General features: G+C 42.2%; 1 protein-coding gene across 1 annotated transcript in view; it reads left to right on the top strand.

Moving 5' to 3' along the window:
• CDNF (cerebral dopamine neurotrophic factor) overlaps positions 1–17,338 on the top strand; it is a 50,644-nt gene extending 33,306 nt beyond the window's left edge. The window contains exons 3-4 of the mRNA XM_075208676.1: positions 15,100–15,241; positions 17,118–17,338. Coding sequence (XP_075064777.1) covers positions 15,100–15,241; positions 17,118–17,296 — 321 coding nt within the window. The 3' untranslated portion in view covers positions 17,297–17,338. The remainder of the gene's footprint in view (positions 1–15,099; positions 15,242–17,117) is intronic.
• Positions 17,339–17,634: the final 296 nt, after the last annotated feature.

Below are 17,634 nucleotides of genomic sequence, written 5' to 3'. Positions count from 1 at the left end.
CCTTCGTTTGCCCAGAACCACTTGTCCACATGTCCGTGGTTAAGTGGACAGTGGGTACAACCGCATTTTTTAGGGCACTGAGGACACTTGATCGTACTTCTCTGTACATTTTTGGTATCGCCTGCCTAGTGAAATGGAATCTCGACGGGATTTGGTACCGGGGACACAATACCTCCATCAACCCTCTAAATCCCACTCCACTGATGGCGGACACCGGGCGCACGTCTAACACCAACATTGCAGTTACAGCCGCAGTTATACGCTTTGCAATAGGGTGACTACTATCGTATCTTGTGGTCATGGCAAACGACTGTTGGACGGTCAATTGTTTTGTGAAAGACTTAGCGGTCTTACGACTTCCCCTCTGGGAAGATGACCGACTAATAGCAGCAGTGGCAGTAGTAGGCGTACCGCTGCAGGATTCCTCGGATGAATCCCGTATTGAGGAGGACTCAGTCTGGCTGCTGACTTGGGCTGCAGGACTGAATCTGATGGAGATTGTGGAGGAAGTTGACGAGGAGGGTGTTGCTGGTGTGTATCCAACTGGACCACGGGATTTAGGTGTCCCTGTACCGATGAGGGTCCTAGCCCCAGTTCCTGAACTAACCACTGAACTATGAAGGTTATTCAGGTGACGTATAAGGGAGGATGTTCCTAGGTGGGCAAGATCCTTACCCCTGCTTATTTGAGCTTTACATAAGCTACATATGGCCATACATTGGTTGTCTGGATTTGGATAAAAATAACTCCAGACCGAAGAGGTGCATTTTTTGGTCTTCTGACCAGGCATCACGATGGGCTTTTTCATCCCATGGACATCAGCTGTTTCCCCCCCTGGTGCCTCATTTACAATAACCACATCACCATCCTCATCATCAAGTTCCTCCACAGCGCCAGCTACATCATCAATAGGCTCCTCCTGAGCCACCTCTTCCCGTACAGTGATGGGAAGGTCAGGCTTGACAACCACCAACACCCTTGGACTCGCCTTGAGGATTTGTGATAATTTCTCTTTAGAAGGCAGAGTTGTTTGCTGTTTTGTTGCTGACAGCATAACTCTCTTCAATTTTTTGTAGGGGGGGGGAGGAGGAGGAGGGATAAGATCCGTGGGTGCAGCTGAACCACTAGTCATGAACACGGGCCAGGGCCTAAGCCGTTCCTTGCCACTCCGTGTCGTAAATGGCATATTGGCAACTTTACATTTCTCCTCAGATGATTTTAAGTTTCTCTTTTTGCTACTTTTTCTTAACTTGGGCTTTTTGGATTTTACATGCCTGGTACTACGAGATTGGGCATCGGGCTTGGAAGACGACGTTGATGGCATTTCATCGTCTATGTCATGACTACTGGCAGCAGCTTCAGCATTAGGAGGAAGTGGGTCTTGATCTTTCCCTACTTTATCCTCCAAATTTTTGGTCTCCATTATATGTAGCACAAGATACTGCAGAATGTGTGAACTTGGTAATATTGCAGTACCAATGGACTTATACTGCTGGATTGGTTTTGCAAATTTGGTTATAATTACTTTTTTTTCTTAATTTTTTATTTTAATATTTTTTATAACTTTTTTTTGATTTTTTAAAAACTTGGGAATAATGGGGGAAATAACTATGCCCTTAGAAGCACAGAGCACAGGACACAGCACCACTGGACTGAACAGGACACAGCACAGGACCCAGCAGCACTACGGAACTCAGCAGGACAGAGCACAGGACACAGCACCACTGGACTGATACTGCAGAATGTGTGAACTTGGTAATATTGCAGTACCAATGGGCTTATACTGCAGGATTGGTTGTGCAAATTTTGTGGTAATTAAAAAAAAATGTAATTAGTTTTTGGTATTTTTTTTAAACACAGGGGAATAATGGGGAAATAACTATGCCCTTAGAAGCACAGAGCACAGGACACAGCACCACTGGACTGAGCACAGCACAGCACAGCACAGCACTGAACAGCATGAGATATAGCAGGACAGAGGACCACCTAACACACCCTCCCTCTACCCTGATCAATGCCTGAGTGAAGATGGCGGCGACTAGCGGGGAATTTATAGGATCCGAGTATCGCGAGATCCGACAACGGGATTATGAGTCAGAGCCTCAGTTTCAGATTTGAATTTGGCGCCAATACCCGGATCTGTCTCGGATCCGACTTGGATCGGCAACGTTCGGGTGGGCTCGGATTTCATAAATCCGAGTGCGCTCATCTCTACTTTAGAATGGCCACTTTGCCCAGGATTTGATATTAACGGGTCTATTTATGAAAGGCAGATAAATCCTAAATCCTGTGATAAAGGACATTTTTTGCAAAATTTAGGGCTTCTCCCTGTTTACCAAAGCCTTCAGTCAGTAAAGGCTCTAGCCTGCTAGAGGGGGCCTCCTGTGATGCATACCCATGTACAGCATGGGGAGCATTTTTACCATTTACCACTGCTATCATCCAGGGCCCAGATTAACCCGAGGGCTTTCTGGGCTAGAGCCCAAGGGCCTCGGGCATCTGGAGGGGCCCTTGAAACTATTTTATCTTGATTTTTAATTTTTTTTTATTTCTGTACTAACAGCATTATTCATCAGGCCGGGGGCATCCCCTCCCCTGGCTCTGACTGTCAGGACATGGAGAATTGCAGGCTGCTGCCTGCTGTTACTGTAGTGCTTCCACGGTGCGCAGTAATCTCCTTACTGAGGAGATCTTGTGAGAGTGAGACTAGGAGTCATAGTCTCACTCTCATGAGATCTCCTCAGTAAGTAGCTTACTGCGCACCGTGGAAGCACTACAGGGAATGACCGAAGAACGCCTGTTGCAGCCTGCAGTGACGAAAGGACGGATCTGGTCCACAAGGAATAGGAGGTAATCGCTCAGCGGGGCAGGAGTAAAGTAGGAGCAGAGCTATTATATTATGCTATAATATATTTATCGGGGGCTCACAGTGACTTTAGCCCAGGGGCCTCCATTCCCTTAATTCGGCCCTGCTATCGTCTGATTGCCATGGGCTGGTATAGACTTTTCCTTTATGGGGGAGCAGTTTATCAATTAATTCCGAATCCTCCCCCTCTCCAGTCCTGACTCCTGTTACCCCTGTGCTCTACAACACTAAGTGTCTCACAAAGTAAAGTATTTTAGGACACAAGTCGGTCAGGTTTGTTCTTTGCTTTATTTTAAGTAAAACGCAATATAACTAAAAAAATCACAACAATAAAAGCAACAAATAACAGATAGGTCTCCACCATCATCACTTTAATCCCCCTTCATTACACTGTGCCCCTTCAATACACTGTTCCACCTTTATCACACTGCGCCCTCTTATCACACTGTGCCCCTTATCATACTGTACCCAGCATTACATTGTGCACTCTTATTACACTTTCACTATTATCACACTGTGCCCCTTATCACACTATTTGCATCTTATTACACCTTAATATTACATTGTCCTTATTGTCACTATTCAGAAGGTTGGATCCTACGGTTTGCCTAGATTTGCACTACTCAAGTAAGGCGCAGAGTCTAACAAGGAGATGGTATTCACCAGGGACCAGCCGCAAGGCGGTTTGGCCTTTGCTGCGTCTGTCTCGCAGGTCGCGGCCCTTACCAGGAGTACCAGGCGAAACCTCTAGAGGAACACGCAAGATGGTCAGCAATGGCAGTCCACACTTAGAGGAGAGTAGAAGAGATTGGCAGGTGCCACTGGAATGGCGGAGAAGGACTGAGTGCAGGGTCAGCTCTGCGGACGTCAGGTTACCACTGGGATAGCAGCAGGAAAACTAGGAAGTGTCAGTACTGAAGTAGTAGGTTACCACTGGAACGGAGGTGTAGCGCAGAAATAGAGTGTCAGTTCTGCATACGACAGGTTACCACTGGAATGGCGGCAGGAACACTAGGCAGTGTCAGTTCTGTAGTCAGCAGGTTACCATTGGAACGGAGGTAAAGCGCAGAATAAAATGTCAGATCTGTGGACGACAGGTTACCACTGGGATGGCGGCAGAGACACTTTAGGAAGTGTCAGTTCTCAAGGCAGCAGTTATCACTGGAACGGAGGTGAAAGACCAATTAGAGTGTCGGCTCTGCAGTCAATCAGGAACAAGGGAGCCACGTCTAGCACCAAGAAGGTAACATAAAGAACAGGCACCCAGCATCCTGGGGAGGTGCCTTTTAAAGTTTGGAGCCAAAATATTCAACCAATGGAAGAGGAGCAGAGGAAATGAATAGGAAACGTAGACCCGAAACGAAGATGGCGGTGGCCAGGACGGAGCAGATGGACGGCGGAGAGAGGTAAGAGCGGTGTGCAGCCCGATCGCCCGACGTGTGACACTTATTATCACACTGTTCCTTCATCACACTGTGCCCCTTCAAAACACAGTTCCCTCTTCATCACACTGTGTCCCTTCATCACACAGTTCCCCTTCACTAAACTGTGCCCCTTCATCACACTGTGCTCCCTTCATCACACAGACCCCCTTCACCACACTGTGCCCCTACATCACACTGTCCCCATATCACACTGTACCTCTTATCAAACTGTGACCTCTTATCACAGTTTCCCTTATTACAATGTGCCCCTTTATCACACTGTCTCCCTTATAACATTGGCCCCCATATCACACTGTGACCTCTTATCACATTGTGTCCCTTTTCACAATGTGGCCCTTATAACACTGTTCCCTCATCATACTGTGCCCCTTTCACACTGTGCCTCTTATCACACTGCCCCCTCATCACACTGTGCCACTTCATCACACAATTCTTGCTTACGTTTCTATTGTCTTATTTTCTTCTGTCCTTTTCTTTTCTGTCAGCTACTCATCTCAGCGCAGCTATTCATAAGGAGAAGGGAAGGCGCAGGGAGCGGGAGCAATAGTGAGGCACAGTCCCATGCCCTGGAAGTGGCAGTGTGCTAGGGGGCGAATACCCTCCTGGATCTGGCCCACTGATTGGAATTCTATATTAAAATAAAACAGCAGCTCTTTACCAGACTTCTTATAGTAAGTAGCTATAAGTCCATCAAGGTCTGGATTTGATGAATTCTTGAGAGATTTATTTATCAGGAGGATAGCTTTGAATGTAATTTAATTATTTAAGGCATCTGATTGAGCTTCTGATAATCATGGAAGGTTACACTTGTAGAGGGTGAATGGAGACTTAGGAAAGAAAGAGAGGCAAGTGGGAGAGAAACACCTACTTACTTGACTCACTATGTGAGAGTCTGGCTGTCCTCGGGGAACATCTTCACTCTCACCAACAACAACTGCGCTGATGGAGGGGAGGGGTGGGTGTTCTAGTGCTGGATCGCAATAACGGAGGGAGACACTTGTCTTGTATGCTGGGCACTCAATTTGCTGTAGGGGAAAATACGAGGACGACAGTTCCTCAGGGTAAGCGCACCACCAGGAACGGCCCTTGCTGGACTGTACTAACGAACTAGTTGTTCACTACAGCGAATCCTTCAGTCCCGGCTAACTTCAGGTGGGTTGTATTATTTGTGGGGGTCTTCCAATGCTCACATTTGCCAATCGATACCTGAGGACAGAGTACAACCTCCCTGCCTAAGCTGTCCCTATCCTATCTGCAGCAATACTCTCAATTAATGCTTGTGCACGACCCCGGCTGAGGCCTAGGGCCTGTAGTAGGCTGGGGCCTATGGCTTCAGTCTGACTGGGGCCTTGTTCCTGTGGCTGCCTGGGGCATAGTGGAAGGGTGGGGCAGAATAAGCCTGAGGTCCAGGAGATTAGAGTTATGGGGCCTACATTTAGAGGGGACTAGGGTTGGAGGGTGGATTGGGCCTGGGGACTGGTTATGCCTGAGGTTTGCTGACCTGGGACAACAGGACTGGCACATAACCAAACAGGCACCACTTACCTGGTCCTGCTGCTTCACTGTAGGCCCCACCGTCACTGCTTGCCAACGTGCGTAAGGCTTCTGCTCTTCTTAACAATCAGTAACAATCTGCATGTGCTCTCCTTGACAAGGATGGATACCCGCATACTCCTCTTGAGTAAGTAGCGGGGTCTCAACAAGAGTAATATTGGGCACAATGTGGGGAGCTGTAAGGCTAAGATCAATCGTTGTAGTTCCCTCACCATGTGTCACATACATGTGCCTTTTGAACCACTTCATCAGTGGGGAGGCTGGGGCAGTGGAGTAGGGCACACCCAGGGTTTCCATCTTAAAACTAATTTGGACCTTAGCTGTAACCTTCTTCAGAGTGGGAGGAAGGACGGCCTTCCATGACTGAGCTATGGTGGCTCTTGCATCGATTAGGATGTGGTTATAGACGTACCTGGCATGAGTTGGGAAGTGCAGTGGGTAGAAGAACGATTTCAGGTGAGGGAGGGGAGATTGGTTGGTGACTTTATTAGCCATGTCGAAGACCTGTGTCCAGAATGGTTGTAGCACTGGACAGGTCCAGAAGACATGAAGCAGGTCTCCTACCATGGAGCATTGGTGCCAGCATAACTTTGCGTGGGAGGGCCACATTCTGTGAAGTCTGGCGGGTGTGAGAGGGTGAGATACAGTTGATTAATTACTTTAATGAATATTTCTGTATGATTTAAGCATTTGGATATATGATGAGAGTTTAAAAAATTGCTTCTCACTGCTCTTCGGTGAAAGTTCTCTAGAAGGGCTTGGCGTAGCACAGCTGGCAGCTATACAGGACCCAGCAGCTGAGGGTTCCTGGCATGCCCCCTCAACTGCTAGGCATTTGCAAATTATGCCCCTGCTGGGGAATCTGTCAGGATTTGAAACCAGGGCCTCTGCTGCTCAACTGACTAAGCTATTCTGGCTACTGGACAGCATAATGCCTTCACCCTGTGTTGTAGCCCAGTTTCAATACTCTCCTGATGTTCCAGCATGTTCTGACTCCTCCCCTTGACTTCCTATAAAAGCCTTCCTTTTTTCCTTGTCAGATTATTGTGCTCCTGCCACTGATCTTGTGTTGTTAGCTATTACCACTCATGTACCGAAATTGGCTTGTCCTCGACTACTCTTCTCCTTGAACCCTTTACTTATAGACTTAATGTGTACCTAACCCGGCTCTTTATTATTCAATCTTCATGCGGCTTGTCTTCCTTACCGCCACTGGGCTTCTATTCAGTCTCTGGACCATTACAGCATCTTAAGTAGGAGGGCTCTAAAAAACAGCTTCCCCAGAGGCTACCAGCGCAGTGGTTTTCAGGGTGTGGGGTCTGTAATGAACAAGGTTGGTGTAGCAACTTTGTCATGCTAAGACCCTTGATCATATATCAAAAGAGTAAAAAGGTTAACACGTATGCAGATTTTTAAAATACATTTTAATTGAATAAAAGACTAACCAAAATCCATGTTTTTGGAGTATAGGAAGAAACTGGACCATCAGTAGGAAACCCATGCAAACACGGGGAGAACATACAAACTGCACACAGTTAAGGCTCTTGACCCCAGCACTCTGAGGCAGAAATGTTAACCATTGAGCCACCATGCTCTCTCACTGAGTTTGTGTGATTGGCTAGCGGTGAAGGGGAGTCTCAAGTCACTGAGGAAGCTCACCAAATCAGGGCAGATGTAGCTGTAACTATGTGCCCTCCTACTGCACTGTGCCCTGTGCAGTCACATATACTGCTATTATAATCTGCAATTTGTTGTAGCTGGTGGAAGATCTTAGAGAGAGGAACAGGCGAGTGAAGAGTGAAGCCTCTATGTTTTGAATGGGAAAGTTAAAAACCAACATGCAGCACAGCTAGTTCTTATGCTGTGTTGCAAGCTGAGGAGGGAGTGAAGGAGCATTGTTCCCAGGAATACTTTTAAAAAACAATAAAATATATATCACCATAAAAATATGTTTTATGTGTTAATTAAATAAAAAGATAAAGCGGCAGTGTCCCTATATATCTAGTCTACAATTATACTGTGTATTGTTGTTCTATTAGTGGCAAGGCTTCGTTTAAATAACTAATGAATTCCTTTATATAATCTAATTAACTGTGTGTTGGAGATACTGAGACTCTGGCTCCATGACACAATCCTTACACACTGGCAAAAATGGTGTTGACATAGTCCATACATCTCAAATGGCAAAGCATAGAGTGTCAGAATTTCTTGTTGCAACAACTCTGACTTAGGTGTGACTCCAACAAACTGTAGCAACCAATGAATACCTGTCACTCAAACCCAGGCTACTGTACTTTCCCACACATCTTTTATTCTAGAATTACATCCCACCCACCTTCTCTTCCTTCACTCCAGTATCTGTGGAGGAAGTCTGCACTCCTTTATCTTCCTCACCCCCATCACCTGCCCCCTTGACCCCATCCCCTCTCACCTCCTTCACTCCCTCTCTCTCTCTCGAGGCCAACTTCCACCTTGCTCACATCCTCAACCTTTCCTTCTCCTCTGGTACCTTCCCCTCCTACGTTCTCCTTTATTTTAAAAATAACGTCCCTTGACCCTGCATCTTTCTCTAATTACTGCCCTATCTTCCTCCTTTCTTTTGCCTCCAAACTTGTCAAATGAATTGTTTACAATCTTCTCATCTCCTTTATCTCATCTCACTCCTTGACCAACTACAATCTGGATTTCTCTCCCTCATCATTTATTTATTTATATATCGCCACCAAATCCTGAGTGCTGTACAGAGAACCCACATCAGTCCCTGCCCCAATAGAGCTTACAGTCTAAATTCCCTAACACACACACACACACACACACACACACACACACACACACACACACACACACACACACACACAGACTAGGGTCAATTTTGAGAGCACCCAATTAACCTACTAGTATGTTTTTCCTCCGTGTGTTTTCCTGGGAGGAAACCCATGCAAACATGCTGAGAACATGCAAACTCCACACAGATAAGGCCATGGGTGGGAATCGAACTCATGACTCCAGTGCTGAGAGGCAGAAGTGCTAACTACTAAGCAACCGTGTTGCTGTACTCCACCAAAACTGCCCTCAGTAAAATCACTAACAACTAGAGATGGTCACTGACCCCCGTGTTTTGGTTTTGGATTCGGTTTTGGATCTGGATTACCGTCGTGTTTTGGTTTTGGTTTTGGTTTTGCAAAACCGCCATTGCGTGTTTTGGTTTTGGTTTTGGTTTTGTTTGGTTTTGTTTTGCTATTTTTTGGGAAAATCCATGTTTTTGGGCCTAAATTAACCCAATTTAGTGCTCCCAACTGTTTTAGAGACAAGTAATCTAATTGTTGAGGTAATAAATCATCCAAAAAAACAGTTTAATTCTTCGTTGGTAGGCCTTCATTTATTCTACACACAAAACAGATTGTCTTCCTCTCCATCTATGCATATTGGCAATGCAGCCATCGTCTTTGGATGTATATTACACCCTACACTTATAGTTAAATATGCAAAGAAATGGAAAAAGACAGTTTGCTTTCTGTCTCTATAGGCCCCCCTCCACTTTTTTAAAAAAACCAAAAATTCAGCCATTATAGACTGTACAATATTAATTGACATGGAGAAAGCCAGTTTGGTTTCTGTCTCTCTAGGCTCCCCTCCACTTGTATAAAATACTAATAAATTCAGCCGTTATATACTGTACAATATAAATTGAAATGGACAAAGGCAGTTTGGTATCTGTCTGCATCAGATCCTCTCTCCACTAGGAGTAAAATAGAAAACTATTCAGCCGTTATATAATCTAGAATATAAATAGAAATTGAGAAAGGCAATTTGGTATCTGTCTGCATCATAATCATCAACATCATCATTAGCGCCCTCGTCGCCTACACAAATCTCCCCCTCATCCTCTTCTAATTCCAAAGTGGCATCCTCAATTTGGGTATCACCGGCTACACTCGGGCTATTAAGGCACACATCAGAAGAATGCTCACGATTAGACATCCTACTGTTGGATGGACTCTCCACAGGGATTGTTGTCATTTGTGAATCAGAGCAAATATTCTCCTGTAATGCCTCACTGTTATCTTGCAGCTCGGCTTTGACGCGTAACAGTAGTTGTGCACCAATTGTAGGCTGGGTAAATTTTTGGGATCTGCCACTAATAGCCAAAGGTGAAGGCCTCATTCTCTCTTTGCCACTGCGTGTGTAGAATGGCATGCTTGCAATTTTTTTTTTTATCGTCACTTAACTTTTGCTCAGTTACACTTCTTTTTCGCTTCAATACAGTAAATTTTTTTGGGGGTTTTGTTTTTTGCACTAATTTGAAAACACTCTGTTGTTTGACATCGCCTTGGCCAGATGACGTACTGGGAACACTAACATCAGGACTGGTGACAGAACCTGGTTGCTCATTCAGATCATATGTGGACTGCTTTGAATCCATTCTGAGCGCAAACCACTGGGGAGTGCTAAAAATTATTTGGTAGATACTGCTGACAGATATGACTTTTGACAGCCAGAAATATTAATGCACAATTAGGGAGTACACCCCAAAAGCACTGAGGAGTGCTAAAAATTATTTAGTAGATACTGCTGACAGATATGACTTTTGACAGCCAGAAATATTAATGCACAATTAGGGAGGACACCCCAAAAGCACTGAGGAGTGCTAAAAATTATTTAGTAGATACTGCTGACAGATATTACTTTTGACAGCCAGAAATATTTATGCACAATTAGGGAGGACACCCCAAAAGCACTGAGGAATGCTAAAAATTATTTAGTTGATACTGCTGACAGATATGACTTTTGACAGCCAGAAATATTAATGCACAATTAGGGAGGACACCCCAAAAGCACTGAGGAGTGTTAAAAATTATTTAGTAGATACTGCTGACAGATATTACTTTTGACAGCCAGAAATATTAATGCACAATTAGGGAGGACACCCCAAAAGCACTGAGGAGTGCTAAAAATTATTTAGTAGATACTGCTGACAGATATGACTTTTGACAGCCAGAAATATTTATGCACAATTAGGGAGGACACCCCAAAAGCACTGAGGAGTGCTAAAAATTATTTAGTAGATACTGCTGACAGATATGACTTTTGACAGCCAGAAATATTAATGCACAATTAGGGAGGACACCCCAAAAGCACTGAGGAGTGCTAAAAATTATTTAGTAGATACTGCTGACAGATATGACTTTTAACAGCCAGAAATATTAATGCACAATTAGGGAGGACACCCCAAAAGCACTGAGGAGTGCTAAAAATTATTTAGTAGATACTGCTGACAGATATGACTTTTGACAGCCAGAAATATTAATGCACAATTAGGGAGGACACCCCAAAAGCACTGAGGAGTGCTAAAAATTATTTAGTAGATACTGCTGACAGATATGACTTTTGACAGCCAGAAATATTTATGCACAATTAGGGAGGACACCCCAAAAGCACTGAGGAGTGCTAAAAATTATTTAGTAGATACTGCTGACAGATATGACTTTTGACAGCCAGAAATATTTATGCACAATTAGGGAGGACACCCCAAAAGCACTGAGGAGTGCTAAAAATTATTTAGTAGATACTGCTGACAGATATGACTTTTGACAGCCAAAAATATTTATGCACAATTATGGGGGACACCCCAAAAGCGCTTTGGGAGTGCCAAATATGAAGAAAAAATAATAAACCTCTATCCTCCTCTCTGCACTAGCGATTTTGGTTAGAGCAATTGCAAGAACAATATTGTATTCTCTGTCCCTGCTCTAATTAGCCTATGACTACACCCTGCTCTGTCCCTCTGTCAAATGGCGATGGATTGCTGTGGAGGCGTGTATTTATAAAGTTGAAGTATCGCGAGAACCGAGATCCGACGACGTCACAATGACGTTCGGCCTCGATTTGGATTCGGAATGGGCGGGAGAGTACCGAGCTGCTCAGCTCGGTACTCAGATACCCAAAGTTCGGGTGGGTTCGGTTCTCGGAGAACCGGACCCGCCCATCTCTACTAACAACCTTCTTTCCACTAAATCTATGGGACACTCCTCTCTTCCTCACCTGCTCTACCTCGATGCTGCCTTCAATACCGTTGACCACTCACTCCTTTTGCAAACTGTACAATCTTTAGGTTTCTGTAATGCTGTACTCTCCTGGTTTTCCTCTCGCCTCACCAACCACTCCTTTTCAGTCTCTACACCCGACTCCATTTACCTGTCTTTTTTTGTTTCTTTATAATGCATCTTGTAATGTGTTATGGATCGTTGCTGTCTTTGTATATTATACTTGTATAAATTTCATGTACAGTGTTGCAGACCTTTTGTGGTGCCTTATAAATAAAATATAATAATAATTAGGAAAATGTCAGTTTTCACTAAAAATAATAAGACACGTGGGGGGAATTCAATTGTCTGGCAAGTGCCGTTGGAGCCTTGCACAATGTGCTCCTGCTTACACTGATGGTTCTTACGGTGGAAGTATCTGATAGAGGTGTGTGTAAAGATGAGTGGGTATTTCAGGCTTGACATTGCTGTGGAGTTTCAGCACGCAAACCCTCGGAGGCACTTCACTGTGAATTAGAATGCTCGAGATTTTTAGGCTGCTCGATAATTTTCTTAGTCAGTCACAGTATATCATATTGTGTAAAGACTTTTCTGTGTCTCAAACAGGTTGTATTGTTTAATGCTTTTATTGGAGTATAATAAAAATATCTGGTTTCTATTTTTAGTAGTGCATTTTACCTCTATTGAACAAGACTTATCTGTATTTTGATACCGAGCTATCTTATCAATATAAGACAGTATCTTGTTATGTATGAACTTTGGCTTTGAGCAAACAAACTTTGCAGACTTACAGTGTTGTCCACTGATGTCTCGGTGGCCAGACTATACATTTGTAATGGTGTTTGAAACACAATGCTGCCTTGAATTAATGTTGTCCTCCAATGAGCAATTTAAAATACAGGCATAGCTATAATCATGGTTAGTTTTAAAGAATGACTGATATATTGCCCTAGGACTTTGGCCATTATAGGGGCCTTTTGGCCCAGGTTTTGACATTAATATTGTTATTAATTGAAGATATTGAAGTTACCTGTATGAACTGAAGATATTGAAGAGAATGTATGACCTAATGTCTACTTAAGAGTACCCTGCAGTGCAGATTGGAGATCAGCTGGGGGGAGAGATGCCCCATGGGGAAATTATGCCAGGGGGAAAGGAGAAAATCTGATATAACTGAGGATAGTGATTCAGAGTGGCATCCCCAGAATGAGAGAATGTCATCTCTGGTTTTTGTGTAAAGTAGCATCCTTAAGTACCATTTAACTAAGTACTGTTCAGGATGAAAAGATGTGATAAAAGTAATGGTTTATTTAATCAGAGAATGGTCTGGCACCCACCTGTTTGTACTGCTATACAATGCCTGTGCTAGATCTGCACACTTAAACTACTCTTACCAAATGAAATGCGCAGGGGTATCTCTGTGGGGAACTAGTCAGTGATCCTGGGATGAAAAAGACTGAGATAAGCCTAGGTGGCAAACATAAATATCTCCAGAGACAGGTGCTTGAGAGTGCACCTATACCACCTACAAACTGACCAAATTTATCAGAATATGAAAATCTATCTATTGCATTTTGATGAGCCCTCACTATGCACTTATGCAAAATATCTTCATGGATTGCGTTTATTGGCTGGTTCATGACATAATATTCAGTCTAGTAGCAATCATTATCAACCTGTTTTTTCATGTAGTATACACATATCAACTTTAAATTTCAGTGTACAAATAAGCTATCAAGTATTTGTGTGCTACATGAAAAAGCAGTCAGTATTTAACTTATGTGCAAAACAGAACACTCATTTGCACCCCTTGCAATGTAACATGGTTTTGTCCAGGAGACTAAAATAAGAATCCTCTTCATTTAAGATCCTTAATGAATCAGGCCCATTGTTTCTGAACAAATATATACACAAAATATTCACAAAAATAGGTGAAAAAAGCATTTAGGCAAAGCAGAGATAAGCCACTCTGGACATTTAATTATTGTTGCTAGTTATATATTATTGTTGCTAGTTATATATTGTTGCTGTTAATTTAATTAGGCATTCTATAGATTTTCATATGCATTACTGCAACATTGTGTTTACTTGGTTTTACAATAAGTGTTATTAGATAAACAACAATAATAAAAAATGACAAAAGCCAAAGAAAAAGTAACAAAAGCAAGCAACAAAAAGATCCAATGAGCCTAAGCATTTATTAAATAAAAACATGTATATTTTCCATTGATCAGAATCCAGTTCATCTTGTTTATGACTTGACCAATGGCAACACTAACCATTTTCTAAGATCTTGCCAGAACAATCCGGGCTGCTAAAAAACCCCATTGAAGATTAGTTTGTTTTCATATTTCTGAGACAGTTCCCCAGTTGTATTGAGGAGGACCAGCTGAGGATCAGGTGGTAGATGCTTATGAAAGACATAATCCACCACAGTAAAAACTCAGACCCAAAATTGTTTGGTTTGGGATAAGTTAACCAAATTTGGAATAGCATGCCCTCACCTCCACAAACTCAGAAAACACAGAGAACCGAGGAGAATATTTAGCAACCATGTAATTGACCATATACCAAAGCAGGGGCGAACGGAGGATTGTCGGGTTGGGGGGGGGGGGGTTCCCACCCACCCACCCACCCACCCACCCACAATAAAAAACACCCCCCAGGAGAGCAGCTCCGTTTCTTCAGTGCTGTCCTATACAGCAGCCGCGGCGCTGTCTAAGAAGCGTCCGTGGCGGTGCTGTATACACTACAGCAGCTGCTGTATAGGACAGTGCAGCTATAGCGGCCACTTAGTTAGCGCAGGGGGGGGGGTTTCTGGAGACTCAGAAACCCCCCCTGTGTGCGCCACTGCAAAGTATAAGCACTTTATAGAAAGTTTCTGATATTGATTTAGTAATTGAGCTTTTACATACTGCCTTGCAGATGTTCACTCACACATCAGGTTCTAAATCAAATCCTAGACTTTTTTACCATAACAATACAGTAAATTTGCAGCAATCTCTGCTCTGTAATCTTTTGGTAACATGCCCTTTCATGAAAAATCCACATTTAAGAACGTTCATTCAAAACAATGCCTTTGTTGATACCAGAATGATTAATTTTCCATAATGACAGATTAATTTATTTTATTGTCTGTTTTCTGTAATGAAAGTTCTGTATGTTTAATACAAACACTGTATTTTGTAAGTGTTATTATTTAGGGGCCACAAGTGACGCAGCAACAAAAATTATAAGTGAAGTTACTCGTCCTATGAGTGCACACGTTCCAGCATACAAAATCTGTGAGAAACTAAGAAAGATAGACCTTCAGATCTGTGAACTGAGATATGGTATGTATTGTACGGGCAAGTGCATTATCACAGTAGAAGCCATATGTAAGAATATATGATAACATGAGTCACGGCATTAAGGGCTGTCCCCCTTTACAAGATCTGTGAGGGTGGTCTACTGTTCCCGGAGTCCGGAATTATTCCCAGAAACCGGGGAGATGAGTTTTGTTATCGATAACATAGCGACAAGGTTGTTATTCCTAGTGAAGTCAGAATTCTGTTTTCCAGTCAACTGAGCTTGTTGTTTAATCGTGTAACTTGGCAGTTATGAAAATGCATAATATTTATATACTTAACAAAATAAAAACAAAATAATAGAATCCACCTACGAAAATTATCTCTCTGAGAATAAAAACATAACTAAATTTACAATATCTACTATTTGCAACATATACATAATGACAGCATATTATACAGTACGTCTCCTACTGCTTTGATTGTAAAACTATGAAATAGAAAAATAGAATTCCCCTACATTTTCCATATATCGTATTGCCTCGATTCTAAGATGCACCATTTTCCCCATATAACCATCTCTAAAACTGGGGTGTGTCTTAGAATGGAGGATGCATCTTTAGCGTTTTATTTTATACATAGGAATCATTCTTAGGGTGCGTGTTACAATCGATGGTGTCTTTAGAATCAAAGAAATGCAGTGTGTGTATGTATGTGTATGTGTGTGTGTATATATATATATATATATATATATATATATATATATATATATATATATATATATAAAAATATATATAATTATATACGTGGGTGTTTGTGTGTGTGTCTGTGTGTTGTGTCTTTACTTTTTACATACGTAACAAGTTAAATTGATATATGGTTGATATATAGTTGACACTATAGTTTAGTTGCACCTGTTTGATTGAAGCTTCTAGTCACTGTTCTCAGCTGTTGGGTAACTCTGCTTCTTTTTCCTTCTTGGTCTGTGGCTACCTGCTTCCCTCCATTGCCTTTCTTTCACCATGATAGTGTCCATCACATGCAGCCTGCCCTCACCAACATAATCACATGAGTGGACAATACACTGCCTCTCACAATATATATATATATATATATAGCCTTACAGATGCACTGATTGGCTGCAGTGTTCTTCCTGTCATGTCCTGCCAAAAATTAGATGAACATACTAGTACAACAGGTGCCTCAGTGAAATAAAGCACCTAAAAACAGTTGATGCAGTACCACTTATAGTCAAAAGGTGGTGATAAAGGACCAAACTATTTTTCCAGAACTTATTTTTCAGAGGCTGATGGGGTTATTTATTAAAATGCACCTTTTTGCATTGAATGACAATAAATTAATATTTCCTGCTTTTCCCCTGATTTATAAGTATTAATAAGTCACAAAAGTGTTTTATAAATGTCTTTCATTTAAATAAGGCAGGGTGATGTGTTTGCCACATATATGTTTGTATCCATTATATGTATAATATTTTTGTTACCTTCATTAATTCATGAGTGCTACTTTGCATACTACTCTGTTCCATAGATACTGCAGAATACACACATGAACAGTGTAACATGACAGTCTTTGCTTAAGAAATTGTTCTTTTTCAACTCCCTTCTGATTTTTTTTCTCCCTTGCCTAGTCTAAAGCTATTGAAAAACACAGCAGACAGCTATTTCGAGCTGGCAAGCTTAGTTTGACAAGGATGTTTGCATGCATACTGGTACCTCATATGTGCGCTAGTTATATGAAATACACAGTCATTGTTTGGGAACTTGTATATATTTGTGATCAGAAAAATCAAATGAAATCAACTTGTATTTAGCAATATTTGTATTGATGTTTGGGCCAGTGTTAGAGTGCCTTACACTAACATAAAGTCTGTTTTTCTACACTCATGTAATTTGTCTTACAGAGAAGGAATTAGATCTAAGTTCCATGGACCTGGCTAAGATGAAGGTGGCAGACCTGAGGAAGATACTGGACAACTGGGGAGAAGTGTGCATAGCATGTATAGAGAAAACTGACTATGTGCAACTTATAAAGGAGCTGGTTCCGAAATACACAGTGAAAAGCCAAAGGGCGGATCTTTAAAACTACCATAAACAAACTAAAATAATAAATTTTATTAAACAAGTTCTGGCATAAAATTATTTCATTATATAAAATCAAATAAAATGTGGAACCGTAACACCAGCAATTATATGTGTAATGTTCTTTTTCCCCAATAAGAGTACCAAAGAGTCCTGGGGAGAGAACAAATGCAGGGTCTTCATGGGGTTCAGCCAGAGGAGATTCCATCTTCATACAATGTGTTAACATACTGTCACTGTGCAATCATTCTGATTAAACACTTTATGCACAGAAACATTTTCTTACCAAAATCCATGATATCCCTTGTAGTGAGTCCAGATGAATGTTGAGTCCTGTTA

The sequence above is a fragment of the Mixophyes fleayi genome, chromosome 4 (genome assembly GCF_038048845.1).
Source record: "Mixophyes fleayi isolate aMixFle1 chromosome 4, aMixFle1.hap1, whole genome shotgun sequence".
NCBI classification, from domain to species: Eukaryota; Metazoa; Chordata; class Amphibia; order Anura; family Limnodynastidae; genus Mixophyes; species Mixophyes fleayi.
Note: the sequence above shows the minus strand (reverse complement) of the source record. Positions and strands in the feature narration are given on the sequence as shown.